At 34.6% G+C, this 20,341-nt stretch overlaps 2 protein-coding genes across 3 annotated transcripts; both read right to left on the bottom strand.

Annotated features, from left to right (window-relative positions):
• Positions 1 to 2,448: 2,448 nt before the first annotated feature.
• On the bottom strand, positions 2,449 to 7,835 carry LOC108215471 (probable prolyl 4-hydroxylase 10). 2 transcript variants are annotated; one of them, XR_001805945.2, is made up of 9 exons: positions 7,397 to 7,802; positions 7,199 to 7,289; positions 6,377 to 6,474; positions 6,127 to 6,224; positions 4,944 to 5,073; positions 4,628 to 4,815; positions 4,378 to 4,457; positions 2,911 to 2,972; positions 2,449 to 2,698 (listed from the first exon to the last, which is right to left on the bottom strand). XR_001805945.2 is itself a non-coding variant. In XM_017387987.2 (8 exons), the coding sequence occupies exons 1-7, from the start codon at positions 7,633 to 7,635 to the stop codon at positions 4,381 to 4,383; spliced, it is 921 nt and encodes a 306-aa protein (XP_017243476.1). In that variant the 5' UTR covers positions 7,636 to 7,835; the 3' UTR covers positions 2,449 to 2,972; positions 4,378 to 4,380. The 2 variants fall into 2 exon arrangements, 1 of the variants encoding a protein (XP_017243476.1); XM_017387987.2 differs by having other exon boundaries at positions 2,449 to 2,972; positions 7,397 to 7,835.
• A 1,717-nt stretch (positions 7,836 to 9,552) lies between these two features.
• LOC108214541 (phospholipase D delta) lies at positions 9,553 to 19,368 on the bottom strand. Its single transcript, XM_017386603.2, has 10 exons — positions 18,083 to 19,368; positions 15,361 to 15,477; positions 14,516 to 14,710; positions 13,644 to 13,952; positions 13,481 to 13,549; positions 13,133 to 13,280; positions 12,468 to 12,616; positions 11,282 to 11,440; positions 10,360 to 10,560; positions 9,553 to 10,148 (listed from the first exon to the last, which is right to left on the bottom strand). Exons 1-10 carry the CDS (start codon positions 19,013 to 19,015, stop codon positions 9,852 to 9,854), a joined length of 2,577 nt encoding a protein of 858 aa, XP_017242092.1. The 5' UTR covers positions 19,016 to 19,368; the 3' UTR covers positions 9,553 to 9,851.
• Positions 19,369 to 20,341: the final 973 nt, after the last annotated feature.

Consider the following 20,341-nt stretch of genomic DNA (forward strand, 5'->3'; position numbering starts at 1 on the left):
TCTTGATCGTTTCGTTGGTCTCTCTCCTCTCTCTAAAACATGGTCTCTGGAGAGATAAAATTGGTGGTAGACCTGGCAATTCGTGCAGATCGTGTACTTTCGTGTCGTGTACCTTTTCGTGTCGTGTACTCAAAGGCCAAACACAAAACCGACCCGTTTAGCGTTCGTGTATTTTCGTGTCGTGTACCTCCGTTTTCGTGTCGTTCTCGTGTCGTGTTTCGTGTAAAATCGAATTTAAATATAAATATAAATAAATATATAAATTAATGTAAATATTAGATTTCTAGGCAAAAAATTTACAAAATAATATGAAATATATATATTTAAATCATTTACACTTACAATATTATAAACTATGTATTATTTTAAAAGAAAATATACATATATTTATTATAAATATACATATTTATAATTAAATATTAATATTTAACTATTAAATTATATTTATTTCGTGTACCTCGTGTCGTGTCGTGTACCCGAAGGGTAAACACAAAACCGACACGACATCTCAGTCGTGTACTTCGTGTCGTGTACCTTTTCGTGTCGTGTACTCAAAATGCAAACACAAACACTAAATTTTCGTGTCGTTTTCGTGTCGTGTATTCGTGTCGTATTAGAATTTGCCGGGTCTAATTGGTGGTTGAGTAGATATTTGTGATGCTGGTGGGTCCAACTCTGTAACAAAGACATTAATTCGTACTCCCTCCGTCCCCCTGAGTAGTATACATTGGGGGACGGGGATGCGGCACGGACTTTAATGCTCCTGTAAAATGTAGTTGTGTAATTTATTTTTAAAAATTTCTTTTTCTGAATTAAAGTTTGAATGTTATATTTTTATTCAGAAAAAGAAAATCTCAAAAATAAGTTACGGAACTATGTTTTATAAGAGCATTGAAATGCGTGTCGAGCAGTTGAAAAGAAACGTATACAATTAAATGGGACAGAGGGAGTATCGTAGTAGTCGTAGTTACTCCCTCCGTCTCACCGGGTTGTTAACGTTCACTGTTTGCACGCATTTTGAGGCTCTTATAAAGTATAGTTCTATAATGTTTTTTTAATTTATTTTTTTTCTGAATAAAAGTTTAAACATCAAACTTTTATTCAGAATTTTTTTTATAAAAAAAAACCTCATGCAACTATATTTTATAGAGGTCTTAAAAAGCGTGCCAAAAAGTGATGTTAACAATCCAACGGGACGGAGGGAGTAATTTCTTTCTGTGCTGGCTCAAAATAGAGATATTTTCAATACCTCTCCGTTTTGAAATATAAATCGTTTAATTTTTTGACACATATTTTTAAATTTTTTGACCGTTTAATTAAAAAATTTCTTTTCTTTTTTAAAATGCAGAGGCTGTTTGGCAACGGATTAAAAGCCGTCTTGTGAGTTTATAAATTAAAAACACTTATTTTGTACCATTTGCGTAAAAATTCAAGAAGTACTTATAAAAACTAGGAATGCTAGTTTTTGTTTCAGAGATTCTACTTACTCCTATCTCAAACACTTTAATCACTTATAAATCTTAACTTGCTTCTAAATTCTACTCCATTTTTTATTTTAAGTAAGAACCATTTAATTTAAACTCACACAAACCGCCCCACAATTTCAAACTTTAAGTTGTTTATTACGTGTATATTAAGCAACCGTGAAAGATTGTGCTGTTTTCTTTCCGAATGTTCCGTGACTCGTTTTCGTTGGTCTAAATTTGAACACAACGAGTATTGTCATTAATTAATAACTTTTCTTTGCAGCGAGTTAATAGGAAATTTGTGATCCAGGCATCAGCTAATCTTATTTTTCAGCAATGCCAATAAGTGATCCTGCTTTTGTTATTTTCCAAAAAATAAGAATTTATTTCTAGATAAAAATATATAACATTCTATTTTTTAAAAAATAAATCATTTTTCACTGAATATCTAATATAAAACATTTTTTTAATAATTATATCCAAAAAATAATAAAAATATATATATATATATATATTTTTAAAAATAAGATTTAAAAAATAACTTGCCTAAACACCCCTTTTGTTTTTCTGCACGTTTTTCAACACGGTTTACAATAAAAGAGCCTCTGCATCCACGTCATGTTCGATTCGAAAGATCTAATATAATCCTAATCATGACGCCTTCTGAAATTTACAGATCCTTAGTCCAAAGAGAATTCTCATAATCACATATTTCATACAATAAGATATAAAGAATATAAGAATTTAGCCATCCAAATATGAGCCAACCTTCATGAAATCGACTTATCTCGCATTTGGCAAGGTTGCTTATTACATATAGGTGGCAGTTTTGCGACGCAAAAGACAAGTCTTAATTAATTCAAAATACGTGACAAGCGTTTAAACGGGACGGAAGAAGTATAGACGAGTGATTAATGAAGAGGAACCCCACTTAAACCTTGTGCTGTTGTCTTAACAAGCAAGGAAATGAAATGGACTATGATGTTCGAACTAATAACATACATTTAATAAGTCAAGGAATATTATTATCAAGCAAACATATCTCATAACTGTGATTAGGACAATGAAGAATAAGTATGTATGGTTTAAAATGAGGTGCTTATGAATCCAAACAGGTGTTTGGATGATAATCCAGCTGGTATTAAGGAAGCTCCCTGATTTCATGACCCAAGACGACAGTTGCTTGTCCCGTATACATTATCTCCGCTTTGGTAGCAAATGCTAGTTGTCGTCTAAAATTTGTTGGAGAAATTAGTACAACTGAACCCCAGACCTTATTCTCTATATGTGAATATGAACAAAGATTGGCTAACAATGTGCAGCAAATGGTAGTGTAGAAAGTATTTTGCAGTACAATATTGGTATGATGATGTAGCAAGGCAAGACAGATTAGATAATTTAGCTACTAGTTCTAGTTCAATACGGCAATTAATTCCATGCTTACTTCTGGACCTCTCATGAAAAATCTGTGACATGCGCCTATAGGAAGTGTACAACATTAGCCACCTGCAAGAAGATTAATGATGAAGTCTGTTATGATAAATTAAAACATCCTTTCAGTAAAATCATCCTCTCAAATGTTTGCCAATGTTATGTATTGCTTATGTACAGAATATAAGTTTAGATGGTATAGAGGACGAGTCTACCTACCCAGATCGCACAAAAAGTTCAGGCGTTAACTAACCAGAGCATCTCTGACCCAACACCAAAACTCTATAATCGTGCAACTTTTGGCGTCAAATCAACTCCAATGCAACTTTATAATGGTGTAAGAATTACACCAAATAAATAGTGTGACACAAAATTTGGTGAAATTTTTACACCATTATAGAGTTTTTCAATCCTTGTGTTTGTTAAGGAAACAAATTTATACCATCTATATCTCATTTATATCTTATTATATCCCAACAAACAAATACTTTTGCAATGTTTAGAGGGAATATATCTTGTTATATGCAAAAAATCTTTTTGGTGTAATATATAGTGCAGGTGAACAGTAGATTTTGTGAACAGTATGATTATTATTTTTTACACCAAAATAGTGTAAAAGTTGCACCAAAATGGTGTAATGCCTGGGAGATGGTGTTAGAAGGAAACGCTATCCATGCTGGAAAACCATGTAAAGTTAAATGTGTTGCACAAGTTTAGAACCATGTGTAGAAAATAGAATATACTATAGAGAATATAGATGCTGCTCGAAAAGATTGTTTGCCCAAAATACAAAAATTGCTCATTAGCAAATGATAAATAACTAGGAAGAGATTAGACTGTAAATGTTTTGCTGTATTCTCATGGAGATGAGTACCCTTTTTATAGGAGTATTAGCTAATTACAGGCAGATTATAGGCTAAATACAAGCTGATTACATGCTATTATCCAGATGTCCTATTATGTACAACTAATCAATTAGTCAGTCAATTATGACACAATTTATGCTTTTGAATCTCCAAATAAATCTAGGAATTAACAGAATCTGTTATGTCGGCAATTATTCCCAGAGATCATCAGTTAATTCCTTTGACAGCTAAAACCTGACGTATTTTGTAAATATGGGTTTTCATAAATCTGTGGACCAGTAACAAAAATTTATCTTCAAGCAAAAACAGATAAGTGCTTCATATGCTTTTGTATACATACATGTTGTCACTTGAAAGGGAAGATATCATATTTAAGAACAAAAGAGGCTATGCAAATGCTTTGACCTCAGGAGACATCAAGTACTCAATCAGTAACATGCAGCTAGTACTCAACGTCATCTTGATCACGTAACTACTTGAATTTATATAATATGAAAATCATTAAAGAGTTCAAAATTTAATAGAGAAGAACTGCCTGTTTTACAGGCCTAATTATATATCTATAGAGCTCCATGTCTTGAATTTTCAAATTTCAGTATCAAGTATAACCTTACCTACTAAGAAGCTTTATACTCATTCACGCGTAACCACTTTGTAGAGGACCATTTATTCCCTTTGATAACAGCACATCCACCTAGCGATGAAAAAAAATGAATTAACATTCTATTTGGGCATAAGGATTACTCAGACATATGCAGTATTTTAGATTTGACATATATTCTAAGCACAGAAGCCCGTCCAACAGATCAACATGATCGGTAATTCATTCACTGGAAGTTGGGGCAATAAGAAACTGATACTAACCATGCAAACTTGAAGGATCCAGAGTCGCATCAGGCTTCATGCTCCAAAATAGCAGTGCATCACCCATCTTTGGCTTTACAGATAATCCTCCTTTCCCACATTCAGATAGCTCATTCCACCAGGGAACGGCACTGAAATTACCTTTAGCATTAGGAAAAACAGTTTCTCCCCCTTCTTCGACGTCTGATCTGTAAAACAACATTTACTAGTGAGAGAAGCAGGAGGATTTATTAAGTGCAACAGGGACAGAAAAGCTCAACAGAAGAGAGATAAGCTAAACTGCAAGGAAGGATCCTAGAGGATATACAATACTTACAGGTACATAAGTACAGTAGCTATACGTTGGCCTCCGTTATTTGTGTTGAAATCATCGAGGAAATAGTCATAGTGAGGCTCATACTTTTGTCCTACTTCATAGTGGAGAATTTGAAGTCCTTCCCCATGTTCTGAACATAAAAGAATGAGAATATGTCAAATACTGAACCCTGATTATCATAGAGACAGAAACTTCTTGTAAAATACAATAAACTAATCATCCTTTTCTTTTCTTTTTTGAAAGAAGAAACTAGTCATCAAATAGCAAAAAGAGGGAAACAAAAAAACCATTACTGTGGTCCGTGCCTCCGTGGACACAATCCATGGAAAGCATAAGTTTATAACTAAGAAGCATGGTTGTGGGTGGATATGGGAATTCGGCAAATACAAAGATATGAAATTATAAGTATATATTTGATGTTATAAATAATGATAAAATCTAGTAAAGAATCTAAGAACTATGCGAATCGAATCAAATACATGATATAAGCATCTAAAACACAAGAATTTCTGTTATATCATTTATTTATGTTGCACAATTTGTGAAAAAATTAGTTGAAATTTTATAAGTATCCAAATATCCCCATGAATCCAAGTATTGTATAGAGGGGGTTGGGGATATGGGAATCATCAGGTTGCATTCCTGGCTTTATAATGCACACATAAATAAAAAAGAAGACTTAGCACGAGATGATCCATTGATCCTATAGTTTAATTATCATACTTCTATAAGTAGCAAAATCATTGGAACCTTTACACAATTGGGATCAATCACGTTCAAACCAAAGCACTCACATGATTTGTTGAAGCTTGAACTTGCTATGTTTGGTAGATGTTAAACTATACCATTTTCAGCCAAGCAGAAGATATGGACACAGGCTCACACATGCACCCTTATATATATCAAATTTTCTGCATATCAATGCTTTGGAGAAATGTAGGGAGCTTATCTAGGCTTTTAACTGAATACTCTAAGTTAATAGAAGTTTAGCATATAGCAAATGCGACGAGTTTAGATTAAAACGAAAAATAACAAATACTAATATTGCGCGATGCAAGAACTCATTTCAAGTAATCCTTCAATAATAAAAAAGGATTTTACAACATTGTACATGTAGAGAAAACTGCTTGATGGAGAAAAATAATAAGATGAAAATGTTCTGGTAGTAGTTCAAATCACATACCGACAGGTAGGAAAGTGAAATCTGCAATCCGTTTCTCAATCTCACGTATTGTTTTATCACGCCCTCTTGCCAAAAATGTCCCAGAACTTGTCCGCACCCTGGATAAACATAGATCAGAAGCATAAAGCACACACACGCACATATTAATATATAGATAGATAGACATGAAAAAGGGTGGTAGTGATGTATATGATTGAGAATCCAAAATCTAATAATGTTAAAAGATGCAGAATGGGATTGAAATGCAGACCTGCTATCTTTACTCTTTCCAGTTTCACTGTCAACAACACTTGACTTGTGCATGTGAGGCTTGGCAAGATTGATCAGATACTCACATTCATCCTTTGACTGCAAAAGGAATGGCATTTCGATTTGATTTTGGTCAGGCTAAGACAAGATAGACTTCCATAGAACAAAAATTACAATGTAATGTTCTTAGCACTTAAAAGAAGAAGCGCGCTCAATATAGCTAGCTGCATTAAATAGAACTATTAAAGCTGTGACATGAATCAGTTAGCATGTGAGATGTGTGAGCCCTGATTACCATCATCAAGGCAATATGTTCAAAATTGAAAGAAATTCTCAATGTATCTAAGCAGGTTACAGAAACCCTAAGAATATTCAAATCAGATTTCCAACACCCAAGGATACTGTTTCCAAAGCATTCATTGTTTATGAGTTTAGGATTCCATCCTACATACAAAAAATACAGTTCTTTTTTGAAAAAGACCGATCACTCTAGGAAAGACCAACAACATCCAAAAACACTAGGAAAGACCAACAACATCCAAAAACACAAATGCATTTACATAGGTGTAGAAATGAAAAAAATAAAATAATAATAATAATCCAAGAGTACAGCACAGACAAACCAACGACATATTCAAGAAGGGAAGCATATGTGAATTGAACATCAAAGGAGGATTCTTTAATAGCCTAGTAGCAAAGGCTGATCCCCTATAGGCTCCAAACCTTTGATGTACTAATGCATATGTTGGGGGGTGAGGGAGGGGGAGGGGGGAGGAGGGAGAGAGGGAGAGAGAGAGAGAGAGAGAGAGAGAGAGAGACCCACCAAAAAACTGTGATAAACAACAGCTCTAGGTTCCCAAGAAATGACCTCAACCCACTGATCTGCTCTCTCATCATAATCCTCAACAGCATCACTGCAAAATGTAGGTATCCCACGTGAAATAAGAGTGTCAATAAATCAGATCAAATCAAATCCAAATCCAAATTAAACAATAAAAACAAAAATTAAAAAGATAACAACCTCTTGACAGAATTGTGAACGATGGTGGTAAGATCTTGAGCTTTCCGAGAATGTTGTACAGGTACTGACGATGATGATGACGACGATGAAGAGTTTGGAATAGAAAGAATACCAAAAGCAAGAAGAATGATAAGAAAGAAACAAAATATAAGGAGGGCTCCAAACAACAAATTATATGATGAGAATAAAGATGATGAGTTCTTTCTCATTGGACCTCCTCGTCTCCCTCTGGACGCCATTGTTGTCCCTCTCCTGACCTTAATTCTTGCGATTCGTTTAGTTTTTGTTCAACATCTATGAAATGAATGAAGGCAATAAGATAGATGTGTGTTTGTTTAATCAGATTTGATATATACGTGTATGCAATTGCAATTTGCCATAACAAATTCTACTCCTACGGAGTCTTTTTTTTCTTTTTTTTATTAATTAAGTTATTGATTGAAACTACGTTCCCGGATATGTTGATAGGTCAAACACCGTGTTCGCTCGTGGGACTACTCCCACCGATGGTGTACAAGGTTCGGGTTGGATGAATTAAAGGAATTTAACGACCCAATCTAATTTAATCGGGTTTTCAAATTCTCAACCTAAATCATAAAAATTAAATTCATAACTCAAATCAATTTGTATTATTTAGGTTTACATCGGTTCGCATCGGTTTGATCGGGTTATGAAATATAAAATATTTTTTTTTCATAATTTAGCAAAACAAATTTCGACACATCAAAAGATAAAACTTTAACTGAATGTACTACGGCAAGCAGGTGAAATACCCGGTGTTTACAAAATGAGTTAAGCACTATAACATCTTAAAAACCTGCACCACTGACCAAAGCAATTAAAGCTCAATATCAAGTTAAGCTCGATACCAGAAGTTACAGAACTACAACAATAAATTTAAAATTTAAGTTGAACAAAAACAATTAGTAAAGCACAGCAAAACACAACAAGTCAACAATTAGTTAAATGGACTAGGCTAACATATTATGGGTTACTGGGTTGGGGTGAATGATTTTTATATGTAATATAATATTTTTTAATCGGGTTGGGTGGGATCGGTTAAAAAAACCGAAACCCGTATCCGACCCAATTAAATCGGGTTACTCATTTTTTAATCTAGTTATTAATCGGGTCAAAAAAATTCAGACTGATTCAGGTGAAATATGGTCAGTTTGGCTTGGTTCGGTCGGTTCGGTCGGTTTCACCGAGCCGTGTACACCCCTAACTCTCACCCTCGAGTCTCTAGTTTTGGGTATATTCACCGGTTTACAATTCAATTTTATTTCGTAGTTTTGAATGGAGTCGATATATATATTTAGGTATTAATTTAAACTTAAAGTATTTAAATATATGAGAATATTATGAGAGTTCAAATACGACTATATCTATTATTATATTATTGAAGTCGAAATATTAAAAATGTGGTCGGTCAGTATTTGGACCGAATTACGGGCCTACTTATATGATCAATTATCTTTTCCAACTAAAATTATTATCTTTTTATATTTTTTAATTTAAAAAAAAACTCAAATTTCTTCAAATAACATTGACCGTTTTTAACTAATAAGATTGCTGTATAATCTTTCTATGATCAGGGGCTGACCCATAGCCTTGGCTATGGTTCCCCGGCACCCACTCAACTTCCCACCGAAGTGTAATTATAAGATAAATTTCAGTTAAAAATTAATTTAAAATTTAGCAAGAGCCCACTAAAATATTTACCAAACTCATAATTTACCTCAATAATTCAGAGATCTTATTAACTATTGGGCGAATGGTGTTCGGAATAATTTAAAATCTTGTATTTATTAAGATATTTGCCTAAATATATACTTTTTAGTTTCCGGTGTTCTTTAAATTAACATTTAATATTAATATAAAAAATTTAAATATTGATATCTAAATAAATATTTATTATTTATATTAATAAAGTAAAATAAGGAACCCACTGAGAAAAATTTCTGGGTCCGCCACTGTCTATGATCCCCCTGGAAAGCCATTCGACTGGATTCGACTTTGTATAAGTTTAAAATCTTCCTGGAGCATATTCACATATGTATTTACAAACTTCAGTATCAGAATCTTTCTAAAGAGTTTGCATATGGGTTTCGCTGTAAGCACTGGTTTGAAAAGAGAGATTTATTTACTACTGGAAATACAACTAATCAACCATAAATTATACCATTAGTCACAACTTACAATTCAACTGATTAATAAATCCCAACTACAAACAAACAACTGTACCCAGCCTAATTATAATTCAGCATAAACAGGTTCAAACATCTCATCTATCGCTCTTTCCCTATTTTTTACATCTATCATAATTATAATCCAAGATGTACAAAGCTGTGCACAAAATACAATAATGGACAGATTCATGAATTCAACACCCCACACCGTCTTTAACAATTAACAAACAAAAAAATATCAGACGCATACAATTCTGGGATTTGTATTATGTTGTAAGAATATCTGGGATTCCAGCAGAATGAGCTCCAATCACTTTGCCACCAACGTCGGGAAAATTTTCATGTCCAGGTAAAGAACCCACCTTTCCATCAACATCAATATGGAGAGGATACTTAAGAATATGGCCCTGCAATGGGGTAAAGGCTTCAGTTGTGTAACGTTTCCAATTATCTTCAGCAACGTCGTTCACTCTCTTTACGCATTCTAAAGTTTCTGGAGTCACAAAGCAATCGTCGAACATTCCAAGGTGCTCAGCCCATAGTGACAACCTGTATCCATATACCTGGATAGATAACAGTATCATATCAGCGGGAACAAGGAAAAATCACAGTTTACAGTGCTAAACTAGAATAATATATTCTGCAGAGGGCTTGACATCTAAGGAGCATACTAAAGTTTATAATAAAAGCGATGCATATTAGTACTAAATAGCACCCCTCAAAGAGTGAAGACAGATAAGACTAATGTTGGTCATACAAGAAAGGAAGGCAAACCTGGCCTTGCGGATGATGCTTCTTTGCAGCCCAAGTGTGATGGGGTTGATATGCACCCATTGCTATCTCAGTATCCTTTGTACCAGCCAAAGATCTCTGATTAATGTTAGCAGATCCCACAATCACATATTCGTCATCAACAATCATCCCCTTGGCATGCACATAAATCATAAACCGCTGAAACTTCTGTGCACTGGAAACCTAAAGACATAAGCAAGGTCAACTTTACAGGAGTTTCAAGGTTTTAGTCATATTAAAGCATTGAAATTTGAACATATGGTACTGCTCAGCCTATAATTATTACCAAAATTCCCGAAAACATTGATGATTGATTAATGTGCTTGTAGAGTTGAATATATATATATATATATTCCGGTCCGTAAACGTGAGGTTTGGTGGGGAAAAACCATTATAGATAGAATTGTGTCGTGATCTTAGCTATTTTTACTTCTGTGATCGCAAAAATTTTAGAAAATTTTTTAATCCATATATTCTTACTTGAAGCGAGATACATTAATATTTATTATATAATTAAAATACTTTTTAGGTCCTTGAATTTATTGACCGAGCAGGTGCTATTATTTTTTTGGCTACATCTACTTAATTCTTAATTTAATCAATTAAAACATGTTGTGAAATTTAGATTGAATTAGCACTTTATCTTAACAGAATAATTTAACACATGAATCTTCTAGGTTTCTTGAAAAAGGTTAAGTAGTCACCCAGGACATCATTGAGCAACTCTTTTCTTAAGAAAAAAAATCTCACATTAAGCTACTAAGTGACCGAAAGAGACTAAAGCTTGGCCGAAAACAATAAGGAATTCTTTAAGCATCAGTGCATGCAGTTCTATAGCTGTTTCAATATACTTGCATACTTAAATGTTGCCACAAACTCAAATTCAAAAACAATCTAGCAATACCTGATTACAATCTGTAGAATTTTGACTAGCTTCCTTTGGAATTTCTTCCCGATTGCCTAGGCAATAGAAGTTCAGATAGTCGCAAGGATGGGAGTCTACAACTTGTGTGGATTTAAGTTCCTGAGCAACCATGGAGTACATTGCTTGCATTGTTTGGCTCTGCAAATAATGTATCTTAGTAATATGATACATAAAGCTCGTCTACTAGTAATGAGAATGTTTATACATTTTTTGCTGAATATTGAGAATGGTCATATTACAAAACAGAATGTTTCTTTTCCCTTTACAAAAAGAGGGATACATTGTGATATATTTGCATCATGCGAATTTCATGTAATTTTATTAAGAAGACAATATCCCTGATATCTGGTTCTAAATTTCTCTTATGGTAGCACTTAGCAGAAACAAAAAAAAAGCACTTTCCAGATATAACAAAAAGTAAAGAACACCATTGTGTACATACTTAAAGAGAGTGGTTTAAAATTTTTGCCTAACAAAGGAACCCTGGAAACCAAATTTAAATTAACTTAGTACCATGTACCTTAGTACCTAACATAAAATATATCTGGATTCGTATGGTTGCCACTGCAGTGTATTAAATTTTGTTATGCAGACAGAGCAGGAAAATATGCTATTTCCAGTGTTATGGATTTGTTTATTTAACTATAACAATTTATACATATGTTTGAATACCTTTATGGCTTTATATATAAACACACAAGCCCAGACCAACCAAAAACAGTGTTCAGAAAGATATAAAAATTTGCTACCGGGGATTCTACTTACAAGTTTCATAATTACACAAAAAGATAGATATTACAATTGATGTTTTCAAAAGCAGCAAATTAATCTCAAAATATATTTAAAAGTAAAAACCATACTGTATTAAAACTAAAACATAGGGGTTATTGGAGGATTCAGATAAGATAGAACAGAAGTTTTGTGTAGTTCCATATTTGCTACACATGCCTGCACAGGCCTTATTGTCTCACAAACTATCCCAGCCAGAACGAATATATATAACAAGTGCAAATATCTATCTATCTCTCTCTCTCTCTATATATATATATATAATATATATGACAGAGCAATGCTGCTATGAAGCCGTTTATTGTAGAGAATGAAGTCACATATCATTTCAACATGCGAGTGATGTCAGTTGCTACCAGAAAAAAATATAATATACCTGCCAAAAGAGAATCTCTTGCATAGTAGCAGTAGTGGGAACACCCTCTGGCCACATTGGCATGATGACATATACTGCAAATCTCTCCTTTGCTCTTATTTTACTAGCAATTTTTAGTGCCAACTCCATGGGGATTAGATTTTCAGCTCCTGATCGCGCAACAGCAAGCAAAAAATAGTTTTAGAGTAGAACTAATAATACAAAATAAACTACGAACAGTAAAAATTGATGAAAATTGTACGCAATGACCATCCTGCATGGAGAACCACGAGTTATAAATAACCAATAGAAAACCAGGCAACACATCAAAGACTTCCTGGACTAGATATATTCCTTACCAGAAAAGCCTATCAATCATTCATGGTAGCAAGAAAAGACAATGAGACGGGTCTAATGACAACATAGTGCCCTTAAAATTGTAGCCTAATATATATCTCAGTTCCGTAGGTAATAAGAGGTCGAGAATTAGAGCCTTGGTATGCACTTGTGAGTATTTAGATTTCTGTATTTGATTAATACCAAGAAAAAGTTATATTTTATAGGAAACCATACCCACATGCAATACATGGGGAAAATGTAAATTGCAAGATTTTCAGAATCAAACTTTTACGGACCAAAAAAATGGCGTAATACAACTGCAAGATGCAAGCAGCAAAAGAAGTTACCTGAATCTTTGTATGCTGGCCATGCATATGATCCTCCAATGAAATATTGATTTTCAATATAAATATAATGCTTAGCAGATCGAATTGCTTGAATATATGCTGTTTGAATGCTTTTGTCTATCACCTGATTTTTGGCTGAGATAAGGTTCTGCAGTAAAGTGACAGGTGAAAAAAAACACTCTAGTTAGGAAGCATTAAACACACATCCATAACATAAATTACTAAAGATTGCAATGTAAACAATTTACAAAAAAACAAGCTAATTGCACATGCATGTAAATATACACCAATGCACAAAAAAGGATAGAGCACATGTAAAATAGAAGGATAACTGGTTTAGACAGTAACCTGTTCCTGAGCAACATCAACAGTGTTGGGAAATCCCTTCACTGATGCTGAATCTATTGATCGGAATATCTGTATAATAATTTTAAAAAGAGGTAATTAGATTTTTTTTTAAAATGACACATGCTGAGTCGAAAACACAAGTAATACCAAAAAGTACCCATACCTGAACATGCCAGTTATCAGGATGATCTTCCCTACAAACATGTAATATTGGTTCATCACCAGGGACGACTGTGTGCTTACCATCTTTTGAAACAGACATGGATGGACTGAGTATCCATGAGATACGTTCTATCTTTATCAAAGCATCATCACTCCATCGAGCAATTTTTTTCTTAAGTAAACTAAATTCCCTCCACCTTGTAGATTTTTTCCAACGCTGCTCAAAGTTCAAGAGGACATCATAAGCTGCAGGGCCGTCTATTCTACAGTGCAAGTCATGCCACGGCTGTCTTGGAGCCTTCGTTCCTGCCTAGTGAAGACAAAATATAGAATCTTAACAGATGAATGGACAAGGTGACATGAGCAATTATTTGAATATATTTAAGTTTAGAGAAGATGTATAAGGATAAACACCATGAGCAAGATAATATAATGATATTAATGCATAGGCCAAAAAAAGCTTGTTATCGGCATGGATTGTGGAATTCTGTTTTCGTGAAAGATTTTTATTGTTCTTCTTAAAATACTATCATCAATCATTATCTTCCAGAGAATGATAGAGATGAAACGGTCTGAAGCAATGAATTGTACCCTTGTTTCTCTTTCCTCCCTCCCTTCCTTTGTATATAGTAATTAGAACAATCCCCCCCTCCACACACACACACACACACACTGTTAAATTTAAAAGATTAAATGACTGGCTAAACCAATAAAGTTCCCAAAAGAAATTTTTTGAAGCAAAACAGTTTTAATATGAAATATGACTAGAGCACACATACATTTTAAGAAGTGTGGAAAATCATGATCGTGTATAAGCCTTCCAATATAGAAAAGGAAAAATATATTCCAACTAGTCACTGGGAAACCACTTACTGGAAATGTAGGCTGATGGTAATCACCCTCAAATACAGTATCAAGATCTTTGAATATTCGATGCTGGGGTGTATCATACCGACCATCACACAGATCAAGACCACCTATAAATGCTGTAATCTTTCTATTATTACCAGATGCCTGGGTATCTAGAAGCACACACTTCTGATGATGTGTAAATGCAGTTCCAACAACCTACAGAGAGCCATAACAGATTATTTAACATTTTGTTTTCTAAAGGATGCTGGTTTAGTCTAAAGATTATGAAAGATATTTATAAAAGGTGAATCAAAAATCAGATATATAGAGATTAGTAGCTTAGACACATTGCATCATCATTACATGGTGTAAGCTCGTACACATGCATCTACCATTATAATTTGATTATAATGATTAATCTTAATTCTATGCACAACCATCCATCTTGCCACAATATGTGAATCTTCTGGTTGCATTTTGGCACAATTTCAGAATATGCTAACATATAAAAACCAGTAATAAATGGTAACTGTAACAGTATATTAATGTTATTTTCTATTATGTTAAACTTGAAGTGACAAATTTAATCTTTGCTAAAAACATTCTTAATAGGTAATCAAGGAATAAGGTGAAATATATGAGTCCTAAAAACAGTGGTGGATACACTGATGATAAGATCAGTTACAACATTTACAGTGTGTAAGGTATATAAATAAAGAAAAGGTTCAAGCTTACTACGACAAATACTTTCTTTGTAAATATATCATAACTATTATTTTATCCACATACGTATATAAAAATTCAAACAAAGGTTTTAGGACATCGTTTATCATTCTAATATCTACAGAACCAAAATTTAGGCCTGCCTGCTGTTTGAGAAAGCCAAGCTTACTACTTCCATAACGAGGTGCAAGCACACAAGTCACAGATGAATGCTTGAAAAATTTCTTGGTCTCCTCGTCATGTGTCCCCATCACTCCTTCCTGCATTTTCAATTGTCAGTTAAAACCATCATTTACATATACCAAACATATTCACAGTTGCAGAGTTTTATATCTTCATAGTGAGGGTCAAAAATAGGTGCACGTTGCAAAAGTATACTTACTACGATAGATAAAAGTTAAAATGATTTCATCAAAAATAAAGTAAGGAAATAAAATTAGACTAAAAAGATTGAGGGCAGCTATATCAGTTGTCAATCAGATAATGGGTAAACCTACCTACTATATGGAAAATTTTATGTGACATGTCTTGAGTGTCACAGTTCACAATATATGGCTATGCTCACATGCTTCACCTACATATATGACGGGTTAAATGTCTAAAACATAATTAAACTTGGGTTCAACATGCAACTGAGCCATTAAACTGTAAAAGCTTGCAATTGACTAACTAGACTAATAAAAACTTGCACACTGGTCACTAAACATTAATAATTCATGATCACTCACTTTTATAGACTTTAATGGAATCCATTATCTTTTAACTGTATATTGCCATGTAGACTGCCAGTTAGATATTTCAAGACGACAAATAACCGAACCAGATCCATCTTCACTAAACCTACAAACCGTTCATGCTTTGTCCACAGAATGTTTGACGTGAATATACATATACATACACACAAACATAAATACACACATACAGACACACACAATATGTTGCACGGGATGCCAAACAGTGTTGTACCCAAGCTTGAGGACGGCTAACTAAAATTTTAAATTCGGGATGTTTCGAATACTAAGATGACTATAATACCCGCCCCAACTAAATAAAAAGTGAGAATATGCTCAATTCTCACTTATGACAGGTTTCTTTGATGATATAATGTACCTTACAAAGAGATACTCTTCTGATCCTAGAAACTGGTGGGCTTACTTTGAAGCAGAAGATGTAGGATTCTTAGAGTTGTGGAACTCTCACTTGATGTGCATGAAATAGAGAATGAGTTGATATATGAAGATGTTAATATTTGAGGATGATAGTGTCTTTTAAGTTTAATGTTTAATCTTTTGAATGTTGAATATTACCTCTATCTTATAAATAAGAAAAATTAATATATTAAATGGTGTACCCGTACCCTGTAACTTTAAAATTGCCATTTCATGTCCCCATCCCCGTATATGCTCCCATACCCATCTCCGGGCTACATAGTATATACATGCAAGCATAACATGATTTAGTTAGCAGCTCTAAGTATAAGTAAGCAATCTGAATCGGCAGTCATATTACAAATTCCAATTATATACATATACATATATAGTATTCGAGATGTGATTGATAATCGTACAAGCCTGTCTAAAATAATTGATACAAGCCCTTTGGCTCTAATATTAATGACTTTAATCACCTTCTTGATTCTATCTGTTCTGAATTCCATAGTACTCTTACATATTTATCATTATATTTACATAGCACACATTTAAAAAAACATCCAATAAAAAAGGTGTTTGGGTAATCTTGGTTTTAATATGATGATGGAATTTTATGCATAATTACAACATCTCTGATCGAATGTTCAGATGACTTATATGGGTATAGTTTGATATCACTACAAACATTTTAAGTTGATGACCCAACTGCAAGTTGGGAGTGAGTTCAGTCATGCTTTAGCCATTTAACCCCTTTTATGACCAACTTCTGATGCAATCATTCAGTAGACCGGTAAGATCACGCATTCAGATAAGATTAAATACTTGGACAAAAAGCAGTTCTCTTACAGAGATCTGTGGTCAGGCAGGCCATAGAATATTCATGGAACAACCCTCCCCATTTTCTCTTCTTCATTCTACCAACCATACAGTTATTTTTAAGTCAAAGTCCTTCCAAAGCAACTCTAATTTGATTAAAGTCACACTCTTTATTTTAGATATAAACCCATTTGCAAGATATTAAGTGTAGCTATATTTTACCCATATTAGCTAATATCCCCTTGATTCACAGTTCTGTATTTGTTGGTTTATCACTTTATTTTAACAAGTGATTTTCATTAATGTCGGTAATGCTAAAGAAATCAAGATACCAAACAGTCTTCACTGTTTCTTGGTTTATTTACTAAATCATAGAGTAAAATAATTCTATACTAAATACAGTCATAGGCAGTGGAGATAAAGGGCAGAGTTATGCGCCTGCAAATGAGAGAGTTTTTCTAGTACCCATTCAAACCTTCTAGCTCACGCCCTAGATGGAAATTTCTCGGGTAAAGGAAATTATCATGGTTGAAATAGCCCTAGCATAATAAAAGCTGACCAAGTCAAATATTTCACTCAGATGGCACTTCACAGAAGGTAAAGTGTAGCCCTTAAATGACTTTTTTTGAATGTGATTACTAAGAAATGCATATACAGTAGCATAATTCTGACCGATACTCAAACGCAATCAGCAAGGGATATAGAAACATATCCAACAAAAATCGTGGGTTGCTATATTCTATGTTTTGGCATATTTCATGAAAAAATAAGTGGAAGAACGGTCAAGAATTAGACTCGATACCAGAAAAACAACTTACAAATCAATCTCCAAGGTTAGGTTAGCTAGTAATCTTAGCGAGTGCGAATCAAACTTCTAAGATAAAATTAAATTAGTTACCGTGTTAATGAAGAGCTTCTTGTGGGAAGTCTTGTCATCCCAAACCAAAAGCAAGATCCTAACCCCTTCCTCAGACTTATACTTGAGCAGTTCACCGAGAGTCAAATCCCCTCCTCGCGGCAATGGCCTAGTTGGTTCCCTAACCAGCTTCACCTTATGATATATGGACCAACCAACCAAATAAATCATATGATGAGCTTCAGAAATAGCATAACATATATCCTCCCAACAATGACCTTGCTCGAAATTCCTCCCACCATCCAACTCAATATGCGGAAATTTGATATCATCGGTAATATGTGCATCCTGATACAACTGAACCTGACAACCTTTCCTAACAGGAAAATAAGTGTGCCTAACACCTAAATGATCCGGATCGCCTGCAATGCCGTGCTTATAAAGCGGATTCTCGTCACACGGAGTGAACTTCAACTCAATCTTAAGAGCGGAGTCCGGCTTGGGAGGCTTCCCAGAGGACGAAATGATGGGAAACCAACCAGAAATATGTTCTCCAGAAGCAACCGTCTGAGCAGGGATCTTGACAGTGCCGATAATTTCGGCGCCAAAGACATCATTATCTTTGACTTGGAATTCCAAATTGACAGCAGGGTGAGCAAGAGGGATGTGAAAGTGTTCATCCCAGATAGGGGACTGAGAATTGGGGATGACACGTGTACGAGCGACGATGGCCTGGGGGACGGAGACGGTGACGTAGGGGTCACTGGTGATAATTTTCCGGTGGTGGCCGATCTTGCGGTCGGCGGGGGAGGGAGCACGGCGGCAGGAATCGAGCGAGATGCAGCGAGAGATTTGGCCGGTGATTAAGTCCATGTTTGGGAGTGAACGTGCTTCCAGGATGCGGAGCTCCATGTCTCCGTGTAGGTATATCATCTTGTCTGATGATGAATTATCCCCAGCCGCAGACGCAGACATTGTTTGTGTGTGTGTGAATGAGAGAGGGGGAGAGAGAGAGAGAGGGAGAGAGAGAGGGGTGAGGGGGAGAGAGAGAGAGAGAGAGAGAGAGAGAGAGAGAGAGAGAGAGAGAGAGAGATTTGTTGTATATACAGCAGTGGATCGAGGAGAGAGTTGAATATACAGCAGAGCAGTGGATGGGAGAGATTTGTATAAACAGCAGAGCAGCGGACCGAGAGAGGGTTTAGGAATAAAGTGAAGAGGAAGTAGCAAGTTAATGGCTAGTGGTAGTTGTATTACAATTAGAATTAGAATAGGGGGAATCCATCCAGTTGGCGTATGTTGAGAATGAGCACTCGAGGACTATCATCACCAAAATTACACATGGGGAACATCGACAGCCAATTATTTCTTGCCATTTCCCAACTGTCACTGCCCCCAGTCCCACGCTCTCTTTTTGTCCACGACTTCCCTCTATTATACCCCAAATCTCCTTATTTCTAGTATTAAATTACGTGCTTTGCATTCTATTATTCTAAAAATACTCACTTTAATCAATTCTTTTCTCGCTCACTCCCTAATTTATAAAGAAACAATAATGGCAAAAAGATCGCTAACTTTGGTGGTTGAGTGATTGGTTGATTGTAGCTTCCGCTTTGTATAATGCCCCAGATTCTCTTTTTAGTAAAAAGTTTTTACTACTACAGTATTTTGCAAGTAAATGTAATTTTAATATTACTCCTACGTGCGTGGTGAATATTCCAAACTCAATCAGTTGGCGTATGTATACATTTTCCATGTTCAAATGATTCGTAAACCGTACTGGGGAACATCACATTGCCGATATTACTTTTCCGCGTCCCCTTTTTTTTAGTAGGAAAATGCTAAGTACCCCAAATTTTGTTCCCAAAATTTTTTCCCAAATCTATGTGGCAAGTTGTGATTGGTTATACTAATACTAATAAATAATGGGACCCCCTGTATGCACATAAACCACCCAACCAAATTCCGCCATGTGTTTGCCACGTCATTTGGGAAAATAATTTGGGGACAAATTTTGGGGTCCCTAGCATTGCTCTTTTTAGTATGCTACACAAAGAATCTTCCTTTCTCGTTTCCCCTCTTTTTCTCCTTTGTTAACTCAATTCACCTTTATGACAAATCTCAAAATACAAGTGTCTCATTTTACAAAATTAAAATAAAATTTATCAGAACATTGAACAAATATATAATTCTAAATTTGAGTTTCATTTTTTCTTGTCACCCTAAATAACAAATATGATAAACAAAGTTCGAGAAGATTTTGAATGGTTTTCTGTAATCGAACCCTAACATGACCAACATAGT

The sequence above is a fragment of the Daucus carota genome, chromosome 3, assembly GCF_001625215.2.
Source record: "Daucus carota subsp. sativus chromosome 3, DH1 v3.0, whole genome shotgun sequence".
Lineage (NCBI taxonomy): Eukaryota > Viridiplantae > Streptophyta > Magnoliopsida > Apiales > Apiaceae > Daucus > Daucus carota.